The following is a 23,824-nucleotide window of genomic DNA, read 5'->3' as shown; positions in this document are numbered from 1 at the left end:
CGCGTTGTTCACAACTGCCTGTGCTGGATTTTCTTGGACATCCAGCGCTGGCTATCTAACGCTGCCAGTACTCTTGCATTAAAAATATCCAAACGAGCTGAGCTGAGTTGAGTTGAGTTGAGAAGAGAAGACAAAGATTCAATGATACTGTGTTAGACATTGACAAGAAACACGAGTCATTGTTAAAAAATAAATTTCTTTTGGTTTGTTTGTTAGTTTTATTCATCGATATGCTGTTAGGAATACGGAATAAATGCTTACACTGAACGTGATTAGGAAATTAATGTAAATCTGAATTATTTGAATTATTTATTTATTATTCAGGGGAAATAATAACACGTGAGCCTTTGGACCGTGAGACCAAAAGTGTTCATGAACTGGTACTGGAAGCCAGAGACCAAGGAACGCCGTCACGAGCTGCTAGAGTTCCGCTGAGAGTAACTGTGCTGGATGTCAACGATAACTCGCCAGAAATAGTCGATCCGCAGGGGGATGTTGTTAGCGTGAGGGAAGAACAGCCACCTGGTACTGAAGTCGCACGTGTGAGAGCTTTGGATTCTGATTTGGGAGAGAATGCGACTATTACTTACAGTATTTTAAAAGGTAATTAATTAGTTTAGTATAAAAATTTCCCTGGTATTTGTCAAGCCATTTTATAATTTATCGGTTCGTTGAGAATAAAAATTAAACGAGAAACAAAATGAATATTTACAGATCGTGATTCCGATGGTTACAACGTTTTTACAATAGACCCGATAACCGGAATGATCCGGACCAAGTCAGTTCTCGATCATGAGGAACGCGACGTGTACCGCGTGTCAGTGAAAGCGAGTGATGCTGGACGTCCTCCGCGGCACAGCATCCGCGCATTGCGCGTTGAAGTTCTCGCCCTGGCAGATAACCGGCCCACATTTACTAGCAGCAGCTTAACATTCCATGTGAGAGAAGACGCGACCATAGGCCAGTCAATTGGTTCAGTATCTGGAGCCGGGCCTGCAGGACGTGTTGCCTATACCCTGGACTCTTTAGCGCCAGTGACAACCACTCCCGCTTTTGATGTAGACCGGAGTTCCGGGCAGCTGGTGGTGGCCCATTCCCTGGACCGCGAAAATGTGAGCGAGTACCATCTTAAGATTCGCGCTCTTGATACCACGTCGATAGGAAACCCGCAGAGTATCGCAGTGTCAGTTAAAATAATAATTGATGACGCGAATGACAATGCGCCGCGTTGGCCACTAGATCCCATTTACATCCGAGTCTCCGAAGCCGCAACTATCGGAACTACTATTTATAATCTTACTGCCACTGATTTAGACAGTGGTATGAATGGAGATCTACGTTATGATTTAGTTAGTGAGTTTCCTGTCTCAGGAAGTTTCGCAGTTGATTCATTAACTGGCGCACTGAGTCTCATTAAGCCGTTGGATCGCGAAGAAAAAACCGAGTACACGTTATTTTTACGTGCCACTGATCGCGCCCCACTTGCTGACCGTCTTTCGTCGACAGTCACCGCTAAAATTATTGTATTGGACCAGAATGATAATGATCCAGCATTCGTAGCACCTGAAATCAATAAAATAACTGTTACGACTGATTTATTACCAGGTAATAATATTTTTTTGTCCCGATGATTTAAATTACTAACAGTATTAATTTAATAATTAAAATTTATAAATTTAGGAACAAATATCGTGAGAGTTATTGCTGTCGACAAAGATACAGACAACAATGGACGTGTATCTTACGTAATAACTTCAGGAAATGAAGACTCACGTTTTTCTCTAGGCTACGATTCAGGTATTCTGACTCTAATGAAACCGATAGTACGTGATACTGTCTTACAAATCGCTGCAAATGATCACGGATCTCCGCCAAGACGTGCCATTATGAATTTGACTGTCGCCATCGCCGTGGGACAGACCAGCGGACCACCGAGACTGCTGTTACCCAATCCCGTGGTGACGGTTTCGGAAAATTTAATCGTCGGGGGATTTATTATTAACGTCGTCGGATCAACTCTAAGTGAACAAGGTGAGCTTACTTATTTTTATTTTGTTTATTGTAATATAAAGACAGAAGCTGATGGAAAATATATACCGGGATACGCGAACAATGGCCGCGTATATCATCGGGTAAGACCGATACGCATATATATAATAGGCAAATCACTGGAGATTGTAATAGTGGTGGTGTAAGATGCTAATGGTGATGGTGATGCTGATGCTGATGGGGAATCTCAGAATGATACTTGATACAGGTACTGGTATTGGTGCTGGTACTAGTACTGGTATTGGTACTGCTGGTGGGGATGGTCTCTATATCCTCATACCTGAACCAGAACGTTTCCACGTACATACTTTAGTACGGATGCAACTAAAAGCTTTGTTTTAACCGCGTTAAAAATCAACAACACGCTAAACTACGTACTGAGGAATTTTAAAATTGAATCTATTAAACACTAATACTATTGTCTGTCCATTACCTACTATAAATATTATATTCATGAATTCTTGTTCCCTTTTCTTAAATATTTTATTTAAATATCAGACCTATCTTAATATTTAAATTTATTTATTTTTTTTAAATATTCCTGCGCTGTAAAAAGAGCGGTGTTGAAAATTGACTCATTTTAACTCCGCCCGGTGTTAAAATGAAATTACTCCGGTATAGGAGGCGTAATTCGGCGGTGTTAGTAAGTAAAATATTTTAACACCGGTCTAAAATATTTACACCGGTGGCGGCGTTATTTTAACACCGGGGAATTTTTTTAACACCGGTACAGAATATTTACATCGGCGGCGGCGTTATTTTCACACCGCTTTCAGTGTTGAAATTTAACACCGCCGATTTTAACACCTACACCGCTTAGACTTACCCCCGGTGATTTTTTACAGTGGGTACTGAGAAAAATTCATTTTTAAATTACCGTAAATTTTTTAATAATTTTTACTGTCTGTTAAGGTGACCTAAAAAAACCGACTATTTTTTTTCGAGTCTCTCCCCAAAAATCAGCGCGATAAAAAATTTTCAAGAGGTCGCTCACAAATTTTGAAAATATAAAAAATAATCAAAATACAGATTTTTTGTTAAAAATTTCTTCTTTCTCGTGGCGGCTATAGTTTATATTTACGAAATCATGACTACGCTGAAAATTTCAGTCCGAAATTTAAATATTGAAACGTCGTTCAAGAATTTTGAATGTTTCCGGAACATTTTTACGAAATTGACGAGAAGACATCGCGATCATTCTTACATTTTTAAAAGTTAAAAGTAAAAAAAAACAAAAATTTTTATCAAAATGACCCGTGAGAATTTTCTAAAAAGTTTTACAGTTTAAATTTTCTACTGTAATTTAAAATTAATAATTTTTCAAACAGAACGATAAAATTTACTGCGGTTATGTTATTAAAAAAAAAAAAGGTTATTCCGTTAGATGGCAGCATGATTCAGTGAGTGCCCATAAATGTTCTAATTAAAATTTAAACCGTGGATTCTTTTTGATAAAAACTTAAAATTCTAATTAAATGTTAATCTGTTAAATTTATCGAAAATAAAAAATTCAAATGTAATTTTAATGGTTAATTTTATATAAACTTTTATATAAAATCTCCGTTTAAAAATACATTCAGCCTACACGAAAAAAAAATAAAAAATACTGTTCTTTTATACAAATGTATGTATGGTAAACTTGAATTGGATTTAAGTTTAAATTTAAATTCGGCTTTCAAGTTTAACCACCAAACCCATTCCAATTCCGATTCCCATTCCTATGTATATATGTTTGTATATATGTATACATAAAAGAATAATATATTTGTGGTGGTTAAAGGACATTCAATATACATTATATACAATGTTACTTCGACGACACTACCCGTCGAGATCGGATTTCGGCCGCATTGTAACCCAGTATTATCGTTATTTACGATAAGGCCATATTAATCGTAACATCTCTTTTTTTTTATTCTTTTAACTCAAAGTCCTTGGCCTTCAAATCCTTTATGCCGATAAATAAACTTTATTTATATTATATTTTTAAATTTGCAGTCAATGTAACTTTTAACATTCCCGCGGGAATTGCCGATGACAAATTTACAATATCGTCAACGGGGGTAGTGACACTGGCTGCTCCATTAGATCGTGAAAAAAATCAACGCTACCATATACCGATTCTTGCCAAGTCTACAAAACTGTTGGACCTCACGACTTTGGAAATAACTGTCCAAGATGAGAATGACAATGCACCGGAATTCCGTCCCGGTTCTTGTTACACACTCGCGGTTCCAGAGAATCAAGATGCGGCTATCATTCACACAGTTGCTGCGATGGACATCGATGAAGGTGTTAATGGCGAAATTAGTTACAGCATTATTGGTAAGTTATTAAATTATTTATTTTTTTTTAAGGTGTCTGGTAGCTCGAATTGAAAAAATCGAAAAATTTTTTTGCTTAATTCGAAAGTACAATTGAGAATAAACTGAAAATTTCAAACTGAAATTCGAAATAGGAACAGAGTTACGAGTTTTCGAGAGCGCCTCATAGTTGCGCGCCAAAAATTACTGAAACTTTAAACGCGTTTATCTCAAAACAACGTTTCTACGGTCGGCCCGGGTCGTAACTTTTTTTCTATTCAACCTACTGGTCTGAAACTTAAACTAGTTATTCTACACACTTGTAGTTCTCGTCGGAACTAGGATTAATTTTTTTCACCCCTAACTTTCCATTTTACAACCCTTTTTATGCGAAAAAAAATGACTTTTTTTTCAAAGTGCGCCATTTTGTTTTTTTTCGATAAAATTTAATAATCCTAGTTCCGACGAGAATGACATGTCTATAGATTGAGACTAATCAAGAATTTTTAATTTCGGATGTCCTCAAGAGTCAATATCATCCGGGCCATCCACGCGCTTTTTTTTTGAGTCGTCAACTTCAAGCGACAATAATAATAAATTATTTAATTTCCTCAAAAAATTTTTTTTGTTACCTCAAGATGTAAATAAAAACAGTAAAAATGCAAAACTTTTTATTTGTTCCTTTCAAAAAAAAGTCCCTAAAAAAACATGAAAAACGACGCGAGTTACCAGACTACTACCTTAACTTAAAATTCAAATTCTCATTAAACTATTGAATATACGACAAAAATAGTCGAGTACAATTTTGTAGGAAATTAAATTTTCTATAAAAAAGTCCTTATCAATTTTTATGTAAACTCTATAATTAAACTGTCATAAATTTTCAAAAATAATATCAAATTTAAATAATCGAAAATCGTACAATTTTCCAAAAACTTCAAATTAAAATTGTGACTAAACTAAAAAAGTACGAAATAAATGACTCAGGACATTTCTTTCAGAAATTAAATTCTTAACAAAAAAGTTCCTCATAAATTTTCTCATAAATCCCATAGAATCATAAATATTTAAGAGTAAACTTCCAATAAAACTAATTACAAAAATTCAATTACAGGCGGCAACATCGGGGGAAAATTCAAACTAGATCCAGTAACCGGTCACTTATCAGCTTTCAACCTCGACCGCGAATCAGTAGCGCGTTACAACCTCGCGATATCAGCCAAAGACAAAGGCCGCCCTAGTTTAGAAACTCACTGCAATATAACCGTAATAGTAATCGACGTCAACGACAATCCGCCCGTTTTCCTCCGCGACCAATACCGTCACCCCTCGAAAGACTACAACTTCAACCCCCAGAACCCTCAGTACCAATACACAAACACGTATCCACACTACGTAGCAGACAAATACGTCGCCACAATATCCGAAGACACGGCTCCAGATTCTTCGGTTCTCAGCGTACGTGCGACCGATCCAGACCAAGGCGTGAACGGAAAAATAACCTACGTAATCGCCGAGGAAACTTCCTGGCTATTTCGAGTCGATAATTTCACCGGAGTCATCACAACAGCCGGGTAAGTAATTATATTATTTTTTTTTACACACAAAAAAAGTAAAACTAAACACAATAATTAAACCAAAACAAAAAAAAAAAAATTACCTTATGTGTAAAAGTTGCCTCAAGTTGTTCAGCAAATTTAATCCTTGTGTTAATTGCGTCGACCTTTATTACCTTACATGATTAGGATCAACATAAAAATAATATTTAAAAGTGTTGGGTAAAGTATTAAACCTGCTGATGAGCTATGGCATTTATTTCATGGTATGAACGACGGTAGTAGGAAATGAGCAAGATATGAGGCCATAAAATTTAAAAAAATATAAAAAAAAACAAAGCGTACTGAGTACTTAAGTCTTGTCTAGAGTTTGTAGCCTTTGATATTAAAAAAAAGATTTTATTTAATGATTTAATTATTTTATTTATTTAAACAGGCTCTTATAAATAATTATATGTGTATATATGTTTATATATATGGTATAGTTGAAAAGATTTTAAGTAAATTCCAGTCATTCGCATCGTATCACGTCTTATGCCAAGTAATATAAAAGACATTGACCGAGAAAAAGGAGTTGAGGGTTTAATGTTGAGCTTCTTGTGTTGGTTTCCTTCGGTTCTTGTACTTGTATTTGAGAATGTTGGTGTGGATAGTTGTCAGTATAGAGGTGAATAAGTTATACAAGGTCGAGGCGGTTAATATGTAAGATGCTAAGTTGTATTGGCTAAGACTGAGATGCTGAGATCCTCAGATCCGGAGATCTAAGAGTACGTCTTTTAGTTTCATAGTCTTATCAGTATCATCATAATTAATTAGACGTCCGAGTTATAATCCAAGCTAAGTTTTGTCTAAAGTTTTATACGATTATGATTATCCTTCGCGCTTATATGCTCGGGAGATATCATTACTTTTGAGATATTTAATGATGAGTGATTTTTGATGGCATGGAGGAGGCTAAATTATGTGGAATTTTTTTTATTTTAATTGATCACTTTTTTTTTTAATTTTATTGATTAGAGATTTAATGGTTTTTGTTTAATTATTTTATCAGAATTATTTATTTAACTTCCGGTACATTTTTAGGGTCAATTTATGTCTTGTATATTTTTTTAAGATTTTAATTTTTAGAAATTTTAAAATTTCATTCCATAAAAAATTTTTAAAATTATTGGGAAAAGGGAAGGGGACAAAATTAAAATTACAAGAAATAAAATGGACTGAAAGTTTTTTTATGAAAATATACAAAGGGGTAAAATGGAGATCACAGGGTAATTTGGGTCACTCAAAATTATTTAAAAATTTGAAATCAATTACAAAAATTTTTATTCAAATAATTAAATTAAATTTTTTCAATTTAGTCAAATTATTTTTTATTAATGAATTCAATTTTCATAAAATATTTTTCTGTTGACATTCAAATTATCGCGCACACAATTTAATTAAAAATATTATTTGATAATTAAAAAATCCATAATTATTCAAGCAAATAAAGTAAATTTTTTTCGGCTCGTTTTTACTCACAACTTTTTTTATCTGTCATTTCATTACGAAAAACTCATTAAGAAAAAAAAAATGATCAAAAACAATTCACATTTGAAAATTTTTCCTGAGACCCATTGTGCCCCTCTTTGATCGTTCATCAAAAAATAAAATTAAACAACAAAAAAAAAATCATTTCCATTTTTATTTTAAATTTATTTTCTTAATTAAAAATAAAATAAATATCCAAGAAATAATGAACCCACCCATAAACCGACACAACAAAAAGATCCACCAACTCACGCCGGCCATTATTTCAGTAACGCGACAACCGTGTGTCATTTCACCGTGACACCACATGGCATTTCAATGCATTATTTCACCCGGCAAAAAATCCTCCGATATGCAAAAACGAAATCCGACATCGTTCTCTACCGAGCAAACTAAACCAGTCTCCACTTTCCTCTCTCCAGCTTACAATCTCATACTCGAGTCGAATTCACGCACGCACGCATGCACCAACCAACCAACCCAATTCAAACCTCACCCAGTGATTCAAACAACCCGTTGTCATTGTTAACGTCACATAACACACAAATACATCTCCAGTAATACATTTTTAACCCAAAACAAAGCAGACCCATTGCCTCACTACTATTTATCTTAAATCCTAAACGTCAATTAAAAATCTACACCCATAAATATATATTTTAATATTATTAATTCCATTATCCTTCACTCCGATACTTTTTTATCCGCATTATTAACCATTATTTACTTTTTTAATGCAGCCCGCTGGATCGTGAATGTCAAAGCACCTTCAATTTCATGGTGATAGCTACAGATAGTGGTAGTTATGACGCTAAAAGCACATCAATACCTATCGAGATAAATTTAACTGACATTAATGACAATGCACCTGTGTTCACTGAGACGCCATTTAAAGCAACCGTCCCTGTAACAACCCAGCCCGGGCACACAATAATCCAAGTAAAGGCTAAAGATCCAGACGCTGGATTAAATGGAGAAATAACTTACGCGTTTTTAAACGACAACGAAAAGTCCAAGTTCCGAATTCATCAGAACTCGGGCGTTTTGACGGCAACTGCATCGCTGACTCAAGACTATGGGAAAACTTACCATTTAGAAATAATTGCGCGGGACAAAGGCACGCCTTCAAAAAGCAGCCGCGGTTTGATTGAACTACGGATCGGAGACCCGGATGACGTAACTTCGATGCTTAAATTCCAAAATTACTCTTACGAAGTTGATGTACAAGAAAATTCGGCGAGTGGAAAGGAAATTTTGCAGGTGACGGCGGTTCGTACTGATGGCAGACGACAGCATGTCGTGTATTCTATCGCCTCGGGAAATGATTTCGATACTTTTGTTATTGATCCTGATACTGGGATGGTTAAAATTAATGATCCTGCGAAATTGGACGCTGAGATGTGGATTGATGCCGATGAAGAAGGAAAAGAATTTTGGAAGAACGAGAATAGAGGCCAGTCGATGAGGATTTTGACTCTGGTTGCCAAAACTACAGGGACAGAACCTTTGGAAGCTTATGCTAAATTAACTGTCCACATTACTGATGTTAATGACAATGCGCCCATTTTTACACAGACTCAATATTCAGCTACTGTACTAGAGGGAAATGCTAAAGGAAATTTTGTTGTTAAGGTAAGTTTTAATTTCTCTTTATTAAAGTTCTCTATTACAAATAAATAAATTAATTAATTAAAATGATTAGTATATTGTGTGACAAGGGATGAAACAAGACGACTTCAGACGAGGGTGAAAATGGCTGACATTACCCCCAGTTTGACATCGTGTTTCATCCTGAATCACACACGATATTTTTAATGAGTATCTGCATCGGAACTTCAAGTTCCAGTGTCAGCAGCCAGTAAGAAACAAGTTCATTTCAAGCCGATGATGCGTAGAACTGTTAGAGAATGAGAAATCTGCGATTTACAGTCACTTATTAAATAGTAAATAAGACAAAAATATTATTTTCACTCATTCTATTAATTTTATTTGGTTAATTAAAACTGTCATTTAAAAAATGAAATGAGTAAACTGAAGTGACAAGTAAACAAACGAGAGTAATAAGGCTGCAAATGAACATTAAATATAACTGACACCGGGCAGAAACAATTGTGTTCCTTCCCTTGGGAAGACGCATGTTTCTGCTCGCTGTATGCAAGTATTTGTGAATTACGAATTCGCTAGCAGTTGTTTGCATCATCGGCTTGAAATTAGCTTCTTTCGACTGCCCTGATAGCCAAGTTGGCGAAAAACTGGCGTCAAACTAACAGCCACAACTAGACGCCGTTGGCCGCAAAAGTCTGTATTTCCAAAGTTGACAGACACTTCCTGAGAAAGTTGGTGGCCAAAAGTGGGCAATTCATAAGTTGACGGAAAGTTGCCTTCAATTTTCTCAGAAACCTGCCTTCGAATTGCGGCTCTTCACTGGCGCCAACTTTCTCAGAAAAAGAGCCAAAAGTTGCAAAAGCTAGTGTTGTCATCAAGTTGGCCCCAAACTAATGAATACCAACTTTTTGACGATCAACTCGTGCTATCAGGGTGGCTATAGAGACACTGAAACTTTAAGTTTCGATGCTGGTATCATGAAAAAATTTTTTTATAAAATTTACTATCAAATATTATTTATGAAGACTCTTCTTAACTATTTCTATCGGGAATTTTCGTACGACTCTTTGTAATCAATTTTATTAAGAATTTTTATCAAGATTCGCATCACTTAATTTAATTAGGAATGTTTATTAATTATTATTATTAGAATTTTTTCTCTAGCCTTTTCTTAATTATTTGAATTGAAAATTTTTATTAATACTTTTAATAATTAATTCCATTTTGAATTTTTATTAAGACTTCTATTCATTATTTTTATTGAAAATTTCTATCAAAACTCTTATTAATCAATTTTATTAATAATTTTTATCAAAACTCTTATCAATCAATTTTCCACTAAATTTTTATCAAGACTCTCATTAATTACTTTTAATATAATTTTCTAATTAACCATCAACATTTCCAGCTATCAGCAAGTGATGCCGACCAAGATACAAACGGTAAAATCCTGTACCATATAGTAGACGGGAACCCCGACAACGCCTTCACAATAAGTCCGCCATACAGCGGAATAGTGCGTACCAACATCGTCCTGGACCGGGAAATCCGTGAGAAATATCGACTCACAATAATAGCCACTGACCAGGGCAACCCTCAGCTCACCGGAACAACGGCGCTTAGCGTACGCGTCATCGACATAAACGACAATCAGCCCACGTTTCCCGGCCACAACGTGATTTCCGTTCCTGAAGGTAAGTCGTCTTTCTCATATTCATATCAGTCAGGTTACATTTATTAATCAATCACTTTACAACACTCAAATACCCGTCTTTATATATTTATATACAATATTATTGTAATAACATTACAAGTGTTATTCAATGTCTACAATAATAATCTTCTTGTAAATAATCCAAGTGTTGGGATTTGAATAAAACGGTTACAGACCCCACGCATCAAGACCTCACACCTCACGTTTTCATTCATCTCATATTTTATATTTTCATATATATATATACACACATAAAACATCTTCTTCTCATTCTTAAAGTACCGTTCAAACTCATTATTTCTTAATAACAATAATGATTGAGTCATGATCTACATCATACCTCAAACAAAATTATAAATACCTTCTATAGAGTTTAGATTAATCTAAAAATATGAACTCATTTTCCTGCATTCTGCTGAAGCTTTTGCGGTTAAATCCGTTTATTTAACGGAAGTTTGAAATTCTATGGACTGTTAATGATTCGACATGGGTATCAAGTCATACATTACCTTGATATGTTATGATATATATAATTACAGCCATATACATACTATGTGTACTCATAGATATCTATGTATGTCTATGTATATAGAGATAGATATGTTTACGTACAAGAGTTCGCCCACGTCATGTCCAGCTAGTTTAAATAAAAAAAATAAGTGAATAATAAAACTAAAAGACGTTACCAAGTGTAAAGAGTTAAGTGCTAAAGGATTTATGTGAACATTAAAGTCCGTCTGTGCAAGAACAATCTGCATAACTTTAACGGCTATAAGTTTTCATATCCTTTTTATTTTTAACAACTTTTATTTTTAATAAAACTAAACGTGATGTTTTCATTTAAATAGAAATACACTTGTCAATTGTATTGTCATTGTCATTGTCGTTGTCGGTATTCATTATTTGGATTTATTGTTTCTTTGACGTATAACAAGTTCATTTTATTTTAGTTAACTATTGTGTCTATGTATTATAGAATTTAATTTCTTTGCATTTTAATTCTTCAATTAATAATTAATAAATTAACTAAATACACTCTCGTGTAAAAATTGTTGAAAAAGCGTTGACTTTTACATCTAACTTCAAAACTTGACACAACGACGGCCATTCTTAGACAGTGTCCCCCTTCCCCTATTTTTTAAAAATATTCAATAACTTTGAATTGTAATGACTATTAAAATTTTGATAATTAATCAAGAAAAGTTAGACATAGATTTTTAAAAAAAGTATTTACAGTTGATATCAATTAGGAGTTAAACGAAATTTGGAAAGAAAATTTCAGTAAAATCTTCGTGTCAACACTATGGTTTAAAATTTCAAATTTTTTGAGCTGAAATTTATATATCAAATTTTGTTTTACTCCTAATTGATAGCAACTATAAATAATTTTTTTAAAAGTCTATGTCTCAGTGAAATTGTAATGGCGTTGTCCTTTTTTCAATTTATACTTCAATTTTTTTTTAAATTAATTAAGAAAATTTTCATACTGTTGTGACAGTTCCAGGTCATTGAATATTTAAAAAAAAAGGGGGGGGGGGCACTGGCTGAGAATGATCTTAAACGATTTTCAAAATTCTGAAAAATCAAAGAAGAAAACAATTTTTGACTTTCCATTAAAAGTGATAAATTTTATTATTTTTTTTATTAAGGTAAAATAGGTCAAAAAAATCTAATTTTTAACTATATCTGAACTTTTTTTTTGAGTATATTTTCATAGTATCAAGTCATTTATTGGTATTTCCTTTGAATTTTCAAAAGTTTACAAAACATTCAAAAAAAGTTCATCATTTTGTCGTGTTTTAAAGTGTAGAATTTTTTTTTTCAAAATCGTTAAATTAAAATTTCGCACATATATGAAACTTTTATAATTTTTTTCCTGATTGCGTATAAATTTATTTACTCGCACGGATAAAATTCTTTAATTAAATTTTTTTTAAATTCTAGTTCGCTAGCAAAAAAAAAAAAATAGTTTACAAAATTTCGTCATTTTTATAAAAATTTATTAAATTTTATCGTCACTTTTTAATGAGAATTTTATTAATAAAATTCAATGAAATTATTTTTTCTCAAGTGGTCAATTTTTATAATTTGCCACATAAAAATAATTTAAATTCTATTTCACTATTCATTCTGACATTAATAAATCTCTAAAGCTTCAAAAGTGTTAAGAAAAATTAAAAAAAAACCTTTAAATGTCAGCATAAATTTATTTAACCATTAATGTCGTGAATAACTTGAAACTTTAAGTGTTTATTGTTATTCTTTTTTAAAATTTATTTTTATTAGACCCACCTCTTAAAACGTAATAATGCGTATCTATATAATATTGATACACTTGTGAAAGAAATAAGGTGTATCGATATCAAGCGATTGGATCATTGAAAAGGGATTCACCGATCCTGCGATCCCAATACACGCGATTTAATCTTCTGCTCTCATTGCACGTACTGTCTACATATAAATATATATATATATATGAGTATGTAGTTGTGCCATGCTTGAAAGTCACGAAGAACAAGTTCAACAGCTATTAAACATCAGGGCGGGGCAAGTTAAGCTTCTGCAACAAATACTGTATCCGCGCTTAAGTAATTAAAATCTTTTGATTCGCTCAACTAATTAAAATCAATTACCGATTAAATCCCGTTACAGGTACTCTATTTTATATTTATTCCTAGTCAATACTTTTCACTTAATAAATTTATAAATATTTTATATTATTTCTTATCGCGGAAATAATTCGAGCAAAAACCATATTAACCGTTTTCGCATTTTTAATCTAAATAAATACAATTTATATTTTTTTATTGATTTATCTAACTATAATTACAACGTAATATAGATTTTTTACTCACTAAGTGGGCAATTAAATTTATTTAATAAGTTAACGGTTACTAAATTTTTTTTCCCACATGAAATTTCAAAACAACGAATTTATTAATTTTTTTAAACTAGTATGCCCATTTTAGAACACTTGGAAAATTATAGTATATTTAATTTTATTGATCAAATAAATTAAAGTTTTTGATGATACTGAAGTTAGCTGACGTTTAATAATTTTAGGATTTTTTTCAAGACAATAATTTATAAAAAAAAAAAATTTTTTTAAATTTGCACCTATAGTTTTTTTGATTTTCTACATGTGCCTATTTTTTTTATTTTATCGATTTGTTGAAAAAAACTCCGAAAACTGTTGATGGTCTGTTAACTTCAGGATCATCATTTTCATTACAAAAAAAAAAAAATTTAATTACTGTGAACTAGATTCGATTCGTGAACTTCAAAGTAAATTTACCCCAGTATCGATCTATTATTAAATCAACATAAAATTAACAAACAACAAAATTATTACTATTGTTACATTGTACAAAATTTTCGAAGTGAACGCGGAGTAAATCTGGAGTGAATGTCAATTTATTCAATCCCCTTGAAGTGAAATTAACACCAAAAGGGAGTTTATTTTTATCGTAAAACTCCGAATTGAAATTAACCCTTCAGTACTCCCGTCTTTTTTAGTGTCTCGCTTGCACTACAGCGACATCCTGTAATTTGAATAGTGTCCAGTAAGCAAAATGCTCATAACGGGAGTGCTGACGTTAAATAAAATCCAGTTCACTTCAAAATCACGCTGGAAAAAAAACTCCCCATTTACTTCGTAAGCGAAGTGATTTTTTCCCAGACTCCGGAACTCCGGATGACGGATCGAATTCTAATTTAAATAAAACCCGAAATCACTCCCGATTTTTTACAGAGTAATACCGTAAAAAAAATAAAATAAAAAGTAATTTGAAATAAATTAAAAATATAAAAGTTAGCAATTTTACTCCCAACACTTGCTCTCCATTAAATAATTCATTAATTTAGGTAATTAAAAATAAACCACGAAAATTAGTATCACGCGATATTAAGATGAGAAGCATTTAACGGAAGGCACGTAACAGATACCCAGGGAGTGGTGCGGAAATTACTTTCCAGGTTCTCTTTCTCGTAACTTTTATTCCCTTGCTCGCTCACTCGTTTCAATCTTTTCCTATATTTTTTTTCATATCTCTTTTATTACCTTTTTTATTCTTTTAACTGATGCGCTCAGTTATACGTACGTACATACCCATATCCATACATACATATACATATACACATACATATATACCCAAAGTAAAGGGTCGAGTTGCTATTTGAACGAGGTCGAGTCGTCCGCAGATGAAACGGTTCGATAGCCAGGATCCAATGCATTTTAAGTATGGCCCTACATGCACATACTTATTATTTTTTTTAATACTCTTGTCAGAGATTCAATCACTTTTTAAAATAATATTTATATTAATAAAATAATTTAATGTCTATAATTAATAAATCTTTTATTTATTTATTTATTTAGGTACCGCAGTGGGTACAGTCCTGACAACAATAACAGCAAATGACGTCGATAGTTCACCAGCATTGACCTATCGATTTGGTAACGTAAATCATCCAACTCCATTCAGCATTGATCGTTATGGAGGCAAGGTCACATTAACTGAGTCATTGGACGCTGAAGATTCTGATGAATACACGATCCAGGTGATTGCCAGCGATGGAATACATGAAGCAATCACTGATCTTACTGTTAGAATTGTTGATGTCAATGATAATCAGCCCAAGTTTCAACAAGCTGCTTATATTGCAACTTTATCAGGTAATTTATTCATTTATTTATTCATTTATGTATTGTTGGGTTTGATATGGCAGCATTTAGTTCTTTGTTTTTATTTATTTTGAACTTGTGGTGAGAATGAAGAGGGTGAAAAATTTGACAAATAAAAAAACGTTTAAATTTTCGAGAAGCATCCGACAGACGTAACGGCGATGCCGTGAAATAAATGAACGTTTTAAAAACAGGTTTTTAGTAAATATAAACAACTCTCATTGTCCTGATGGTGATATGATGTTACTCGAGTTTAATTTTTTTTTTTTTAAATGGTCTTGGGTGCAAATGCGAATTGACATCGCGAATTTGCTAAAGCGAAAGGTTATTAAATAAATGGTAAATTTTTTAAAGAAAAAAAAATATTTTAAATACTTGAGGTTTTTATTTTTTATGACGGAAGTTATTCAATTCACGCCAGTCTTAAAAACTAATTTTTTTAATGATGAATTACTAAATTACTTAATTCAAAAATTTTTTTGCACACCTCAAGCGCGAAAGCGTTTGCTAGCGTAAAATAGTAGGATTGAAAAAAAAAAACGACATTTACAACAAAATGCGGGATATTTAGAAAAAATTTAAATAAAAAAAAAAATTAAACTGGAATTAAGAAATGAAAATATCAAAGTAATAATTTAAAAGTTGAATAAAAATTCATAATTAAAAAAAATAAATAAATAAAAGTAATGATTAAAAATAAAATGAGCGATTGAGGTGTGCAATTTTGGATTTTCCAACATTTTTTTAAATTGTGGGGGGTTTTGTGAGAATTTTCTGAAGGCTTAAATAATATAATTACAATGGTGAACATTTTTGCCGCAATTTTTACGATCAATCTAGAGACACGGCAGTTTATCTCCATTATTCTTTTAACGCGAAAACGAATTATACTATAACGGCGAAAAAAAGTCGCTTAGAGTGAGGAAAAAACATTGTCTGAGTGAAATGAAACATATGAAAGAGGGGGAAGTCACCAGAGTTAGACAGTCGCGGTGGAAGTAGTTCGGTGCTTGCCACGAGATGGCGCACATCCCTTTGCGGTGTCCCTGGTAAGATACAAATTTCAGAAGTCTTATAGTTCATAACTGATACATATTATCGTCATATGTGTCTCTGCTCCGACATTCAATGACTTCAATTCTCAGAGTGACTTATAATCTTGCGTTAATAATGTAGTCTACTCTTCGTACAGAAAAATTTCAAGTAATTTTAAATGAAAATAATATCGTCCTTTTCTGTACTGTCTTTCATTAATTGGTTTGTTTTAAAGAAAACTGAAGACTTTGATAAATTTAAAATCGTTTCGTAAATATCTCCACTTTCTTGGTGTATGTACATTTGAATTGTCAAACTCGGCCAACTCTGACAAAATTGGGCATGGTGAGAGGCAGAAGTGATCACTGCCTGCTATTAGACCATCAAGGCTCGCTCGCAAATTTTTTGAGCCACCATCAAAATGACTTTTTGATCTTGATTTTCCTATCACCTTTTTTCGAAGATTATTTCGAATCGATTGCGATTTTCTAGGACTCTCGAGCTTTTTAATTATACTTTGTTTTTTTTTTGTAAAACATACCATTTCTACGAGAATGTCTTCACTGCTTGCCTTGAAATTTCTGGTGAAAATGAAAGGAAAGAGAATAGATGTAAAATAGAAAACAGGAAGTCAGGAAGTACGTTTATAATTTATCATCCAATTATATTTTCTGATCTTTGCCTTGTTCATGTAAACATATGAACATAAAAATCATTATACAATTCCGTTTTATATATTTCGAATAATTTTCGTCATTTTACAAAAATTTATAGAAAAAGAAAAACATCCGAGGCACAAAAAAATACCGCGAAAAAATTATAAAATTTTTTTTCTGACTTGAAATACGGTACAAATTTTCATTTCACTCATATTTATCATATTTTAAAACAAAATCCTTTTTCCTTGAATTTATTTACGTGCCCCATATTACCCCGAGTACTTATTATTACCCCCAAAAATATAATCACAATATAGATGAAATATTCATAATAAATAAGTATTTTTTACACCCAATAGTTGCGGCCTCTCCTACATCTTTTTCTTAAGGGGGACTAGTGTAAAATTTTGAAACGCAATTCATTTTTTTTTTTGCATATTTCGAGAGTCTATACTTTCAAAAATAACATACTACAATTTCTAATGCATATCTCGAATAGTTTTTTGAGTTACCGCCATCTGAAGAGCAGCTTATCGGTTCTCAAAAATACATTTTTCAAAATTGCTGCATCTATAACTCGAAGACAAATCATCCGATCGATTTGATTTGAATTGTAGCTTCTTTTATAAATGTTTCTACGTACCATGAACCTCCAGTTTTTCGATCGAATCAAAAATGTAATTTTTGATCCCAAAATTTCATCTTGTATTCATTATATTTCCACAAATATGTCATCAAAACATTAAAACATTCCATGCCGTAGTTTTCGTTAAAACAATTCCCAAAAATCATCTTTTTTCAGCCGATCATCTTTGTGGCCCCTCTTAAAGTCTATTAAAATTACTAAGCCTTAAAAAAAACCTGGTTCGTTACCTTAAAAAAAAGATACTATCATCTACATATATTGTGTACAATATGATTTTTATTTTTAAAAATTAATTCCCGCGGCTATCTTTGTCCTCAAGCTTTGCTTTATATTTTAAGCTAACTCTCCATCCTTTTCTCTACATGTTCATTCTTTTCTGAAGATTGTGGCCCGTTAATACCGAGTTATCTGACTATTTTAAACGCATATGATCATTCTCTGCTTACACTTTCTCACTCTTAAAAAAATTTAAATAAATTACAAATAAACTTAAATTTATTCCCAACATTATTTTTTCTCCCATATTATTTACAGCCTCTTTTATACTTATTCTCATATTTATCTATCCATATAAATATGTCACTAATCTTAAACTCCCGAAATCTTGATTTCGATTCCAATAAAAAAAAAAAAAATCGTCATAACTTAAAGTAAAACTTGAATATTTTTCTTTCGCAGAAGGACGAGGCGAAGTACGTGAATTATTGACAGTCAATGCTACAGACGATGATCTGCTGCAGGAAAACAATGTCGTACATTACCATTTATTGAACCCTGTCAAAGGATTCAGTATAAATTCCGAGACTGGAGTGATCACTGCCAATAGAACTGCGTTACTAAGGCCACTGCCCAAAGAGATTGAACTGATAATCGTAGCACGCGACTCTGGTAAACCAGCTCTGTCGTCAACTTGCACGGTAATTGTCCGACTAAGTGGCCTACGAAATGCGTCATCTAATCGGGAGTTCAAAATAAATGTCAATGAAAATGCAGCACGTGGTACTAGTCTTCTTAAGCTCGCGGATCTTGGTCTACTAGATGGTACTATTGTTTCTCAAGAGGGCAGTGATGTATTCGAAACATCAAGAGGACGGTTGATTATCAGCAAAAATCTTGATCGTGAATTCAAAGATCGGTAAGTTGATTATTTTATTATTTTACTGGTGATTTATTTTCTTTGCTAATGAAATTAGTAGGGATAAATTGACAGTTTCTTGGATAGTAGGTATTATAATTAACGTTTATTTATAATTTTTGTAAGACGTTTTGTTGGTTTCCCGACTTTCCCGGATCAAAAAAATAACTTGACTTTGACGTAATTTTAAAAATTCAAATCAATGCAAGTTTAGGAAGACAAAAGCAAGTCTAGTTTAAGTTCCTTTATTTAATAAATGAAAAACATATTTTAAGGTATGAAAATACATTCGGTTTTGACTTGCTTTTGACTAAGTTGTCTTACTTAGTACCCATTTACGCCAACTAAGTCAAATTCAAGTCACTTTGTCTTGGATTTGACTTAGTTGACTTAAATTTAAGTCATTCAAGTCAAATTCAAGTCAAGCTTAACTTGAATTTGACTTGTTCGACTTGAATTTTCAAGTCAATCAAGTCAAGTCTGACTTGAATTTGACTTAGTTGACTTAATTTTTTAACCAAGTGTAGCCAAAATCAAGTTAAGAGTCAAATGCAAGTCAAAATCAAGTTACTGAAGTCAAAAGCAAGTCAAATAAGTCAAAATCAAGTTATTTTTTTGACCCGGGTTTTCAAGTACTGGAAAGACAAGAAATAATAATTAACAAGTACACTGAAAGATTGGAACCCGACTGGTTACTGTTCTGCACCGTATTGAGTCGGGTGCAGAACTGTACAGTTGAACTCCATTAACTTGGACAGTTAGTCTATAGAGGAGCGGAAATTTCTTAAAATTTCCTACTTAACGGATACACTTTCTCACACCCCTAGTATACCTTCATGTATAAATTAAAATAAATAGTAAAAATTTTAATTGTTAAATTGAATGCATACTAGTTCAAAGACACATAAATTAACCACAGTTTAAATTAATTACCTCAATTATTAAACATTAACTGTCAAGAAAATAAAAAATAATTAAGACAGTGCGCTATACTACTTTTTGTCTTCCGAGTACTTGAAAAAATCGGGAAACCGACGAAACGTCGTACAAAAATTATAAATGAACGATAATTATAACACTACTATCCAAGAAACTGTGAAATTATTCCTAATATATATAAAAAATGGATATGAATCACAATAATTTTAATCAAATTATTATTTTTTTTTTTTAGATACCTTGTGTACTTGGGAACTAAAAGCGAAAATTCGTCAAGCATCACCAATGATGACGTAGTAATAGTTACGATCCAAGTGGATGACGCGAATGACAACTACCCCCACTTCACTGAAGAACTCCAAGAAGTTTCAATAAAAGAGGACGCAGCGATCGGCACGCTCTTGACGACAATAAGAGCAAGTGACAACGACCTCGCGGGAACCCCCGCAGCAACGATAGCATACAACATAACCTCTGGCAATGACCGGCATCTCTTCCAAATAGATCCATCTACCGGCGCGATTACTGTAAACTCAACTCTGGACTGCGATCTGTCACCCGAGACTCATCATCTGGTGATTCTTGCGTGCGACACTGACATTTTGGCTCTCTGTTCCCTTGCACGGGTACGCATCCACATCGAAGATGTTAATGACAACTCCCCCAAGTTTCCCGTACACGAGTACCTTGAGTTTGTTGGAGAAAATGAGCCCGTTGGTACCAAAGTATTCTCCGCCCGCGCGTCAGATCTAGATCGGGGTGTATTTGGTACCGTTAATTATTCCATAGTGTCAGCGGCCGCTTCCGGGTTCACTGACATCGACGACTCTTGGAAACTATTCAACGTAAACGCGCAGACGGGCGCCGTTACCACAGGTGCAATTTTCGATTACGAGCAACGAAATCGTTACGCATTTACACTGCGAGCTACCGACACGGGAGGACGTACAGCCGCAGTAAAAGTACGGGTGGAAATAGACTCACGAGACGAATTCTACCCCCAGTTTACAGAGCGGATGTACCGATTTGATCTACGCAACGGTCTGCAAACTCAACCGGGAACCGTTGTAGGCCAAGTGACTGCAACAGACCGCGACAAAGGGCCCGATGGACGCGTGGTCTATCAATTAACATCACAGCACCCCTACTTCAAGCTCAACCGCACCACCGGTGCACTGATCGTCAAGAAGAAGCTCCATTACGACACCGTAGAAGAATCATCCCGCTTAGTAGTGAGCGCGAGTTCCGGAAGGCAGCGGTCGCTCTCCAACATGACCGTCGTAGAGATTCGCATCATCGACGACGACTCAAACAGTATATTTTCAACGAACTATGCAACGTCGACGAACCTCGGCGCCAATATGGCTGTAGCGACTTCAAACGGTCTTGCAGATTGGGCGCTAGGTCTCCTAATAGCTTTAGTTCTTTTGATCGCAGCTTTTGGTGGTTTCTTTTTGTATGTACACTTAAAAAACCGTAAACACAAAAAACCCAACGCGAAACCCGGTTTGAATGGTGACGGAAATGCTACTGCGTCTAATAGTTACGTAGACCCTACGGCATTTGACACAATTCCTATCCGCGGAGTCGCCGGAGTCGCTTCTAATGTAAATGCAGCAGTCAATGCAGGCTCTTGTCAATTCGCTCCGCCAAAATATGACGAAATTCCGCCTTATGGAACTTCGGGACAATCTGTAGGTCAGCAGGCAACTTCTGAAATATCCGGAAGTGATCAATCTGGTTCGTCCGGCCGTGGATCTGCTGAAGACGATGGAGAAGACGAAGAAATCCGTATGATTAATGAAGGCCAGGCTGCCGATTCCGCAAGCGACTTATCGGTTCATAATACTCAGGAATATCTGGCACGGCTGGGAATCGTCGATGCGCCTTCGGCTAATTCGCATTCTCATGCTCGAAGGCCGCCAGAAGCTTTGCCACTAGAGAGCATCCACTTGTTCGAAGATGAAGCAGTCACAGAAGCAGAGATCGCGACTTTGATCTACGGTAAGATCGGCGAAACCCGTAGACCCACTTCCGAACTAGAAGTACCTGGCGGTCCTTCGATGAATGGCTCGCTCAGCTCTATCGTACACAGCGAGGAAGAGTTGACCGGTTCCTACAATTGGGATTATTTACTAGACTGGGGTCCTCAGTATCAACCACTGGCCCACGTCTTCAGCGAAATCGCCCGACTGAAGGACGATGCCGCCAGTGTACAGAGCGGGAACTCCGCTAACAGACACAAAGTACAGCAGCATAAGGCGCCACCTCCGCCATTACTCACTTCCGTGGCGCCCAGATCTATCGCAGCGCCAGCCCTCGCCCGCGCCATGCTTCCGAGATCACCAATCAGCCACGACGCGTCAACTTTCCCCTCAGCGGCGCTCAGTCCGAGCTTTTCCCCTTCTCTATCCCCATTGGCGACTCGCAGCCCCAGTATTAGTCCGCTGGTTCCTCCGACGCCTCAGCGGGCGCAGAATCCTCGCAGCCTTCCGGTTGTTGATAATGAATTAAGAATTTAGACACTTATTAATTATTTCTGTATGTATTTTTATTTTTAACATCAAGACTGCTCATTATGTTAAACGCGTGATAATTAATTTTTTAATTAATTTATCAAACGATTAATTTACTAATTAATCTGTAATGTAAATTTATTAATTTTAAAATGATTTAAAATTGTAAACAAATTGAATTTTGTAAATAACTGAGGATAAGTGTAAGTAGAAATGTAAATAATTATTGTTTATTAATTAATTAATGAGGTTTAATTGTTAATCAAAACGATTGCGACTTTGGTATATTTATTATTAATATTATTATTATTATTGTGAATTATTATTAAAGTATAAAAGTCTGTATAGTATTTTGTAATTTAATAATTTTATTAATTAATTAATCAGTTAATTAGTTAATTGTATGAGAGTGAGTGAGCGAAAGAGTACCGAGTCGCTTATTTTTTAATAGACCCACGAATGAACTGACATTGTAATCGTGGCATTTATTTATAGGCTATAGTTATTATTGTAATAATTAATAATGTTATTTTGTATAAAAAAAATTATGTTTAATAATTAAATGATAAAACCCTTCACTTGTATAAATAATAAGAGAATTGTAATGAAATGGTGCATTGTGGACCTAGTAAATGAATTTTTTATAAAATAAAGTGACTTTTTATTTATGAACCTGGCATTTAATTATTTTTAATTAATTCGTTAAGTTTAAATTCCTTAATTTTTTTATGAAGAGGAATTTTTTTTAGTAAATTAATCGCTCAGTTATTGGTTCGGAAATTAATGATTAAGGGAAGCGATAAAGTTAAAGTTTTTAGGGCACGGGATTTAAATATCAAAGAACTGATTTATTTTTTATTTTGGTTTTTTCTTTCCACAATTGCGACGGAAAGGCCACACTGAAAAAAAGATTTATTTGAGCCAACTAAGATTTATTTGAGCCAAAGATATCGTATATTTGGATATGGCCAAATAAATATTTAATTGTGAGAAAGATATAATATATTCGAGTAGTTTAATTGCGTGAAATAAGTGATTTATTTGTGATAAAGAAATGATCCAATTGCTACAAATAAATAAGGACTTCAAATATATGTATAGTATCGCCAAATTTTAGGTTATTTGTTACAAATTTAATATCTTTACCACAAATATATCAATTACTTACCACAAATAAATTACATATTTCCGTCAAATTATAAAATTATTTGAATCAACTGTCATATTTTGTTGTACCAAATATATTTATTTGTCATTAAGAAATATTTTAAAAAAAGCCACAAATAAATTGATTTATTTGGGACAAATATTTCTTTTTTTCAGTGCAGGTAATAAGTTCGCTCGGAAAAATACCTTTCCCTTTTTTTATTAAACTTCATGCTATTTTTTTCATGGTGATTTAAATTTCATTTAAGCGTAAAATTTGATTGATTTTTATAATAGTCCCCTAAAT

General features: G+C 33.7%; 1 protein-coding gene across 1 annotated transcript in view; it reads left to right on the top strand.

Moving 5' to 3' along the window:
- The window catches only part of LOC130674126 (protein dachsous), a 191,408-nt gene extending 168,379 nt beyond the window's left edge, over window positions 1-23,029 (top strand). The window contains exons 7-16 of the mRNA XM_057479383.1: window positions 325-603; window positions 715-1,605; window positions 1,681-2,031; window positions 4,048-4,374; window positions 5,467-5,926; window positions 8,179-9,070; window positions 10,452-10,737; window positions 15,136-15,432; window positions 18,460-18,916; window positions 20,091-23,029. Coding sequence (XP_057335366.1) covers window positions 325-603; window positions 715-1,605; window positions 1,681-2,031; window positions 4,048-4,374; window positions 5,467-5,926; window positions 8,179-9,070; window positions 10,452-10,737; window positions 15,136-15,432; window positions 18,460-18,916; window positions 20,091-22,377 — 6,527 coding nt within the window. The 3' untranslated portion in view covers window positions 22,378-23,029. The remainder of the gene's footprint in view (window positions 1-324; window positions 604-714; window positions 1,606-1,680; window positions 2,032-4,047; window positions 4,375-5,466; window positions 5,927-8,178; window positions 9,071-10,451; window positions 10,738-15,135; window positions 15,433-18,459; window positions 18,917-20,090) is intronic.
- The last annotated feature ends 795 nt before the right edge of the window (window positions 23,030-23,824 follow it).

Source organism: Microplitis mediator, chromosome 9 (genome assembly GCF_029852145.1).
Source record: "Microplitis mediator isolate UGA2020A chromosome 9, iyMicMedi2.1, whole genome shotgun sequence".
NCBI classification, from domain to species: Eukaryota; Metazoa; Arthropoda; class Insecta; order Hymenoptera; family Braconidae; genus Microplitis; species Microplitis mediator.
The sequence above is the reverse complement of the archived record's forward strand: the minus strand, read 5'-3'. Positions and strand labels throughout refer to the sequence as shown.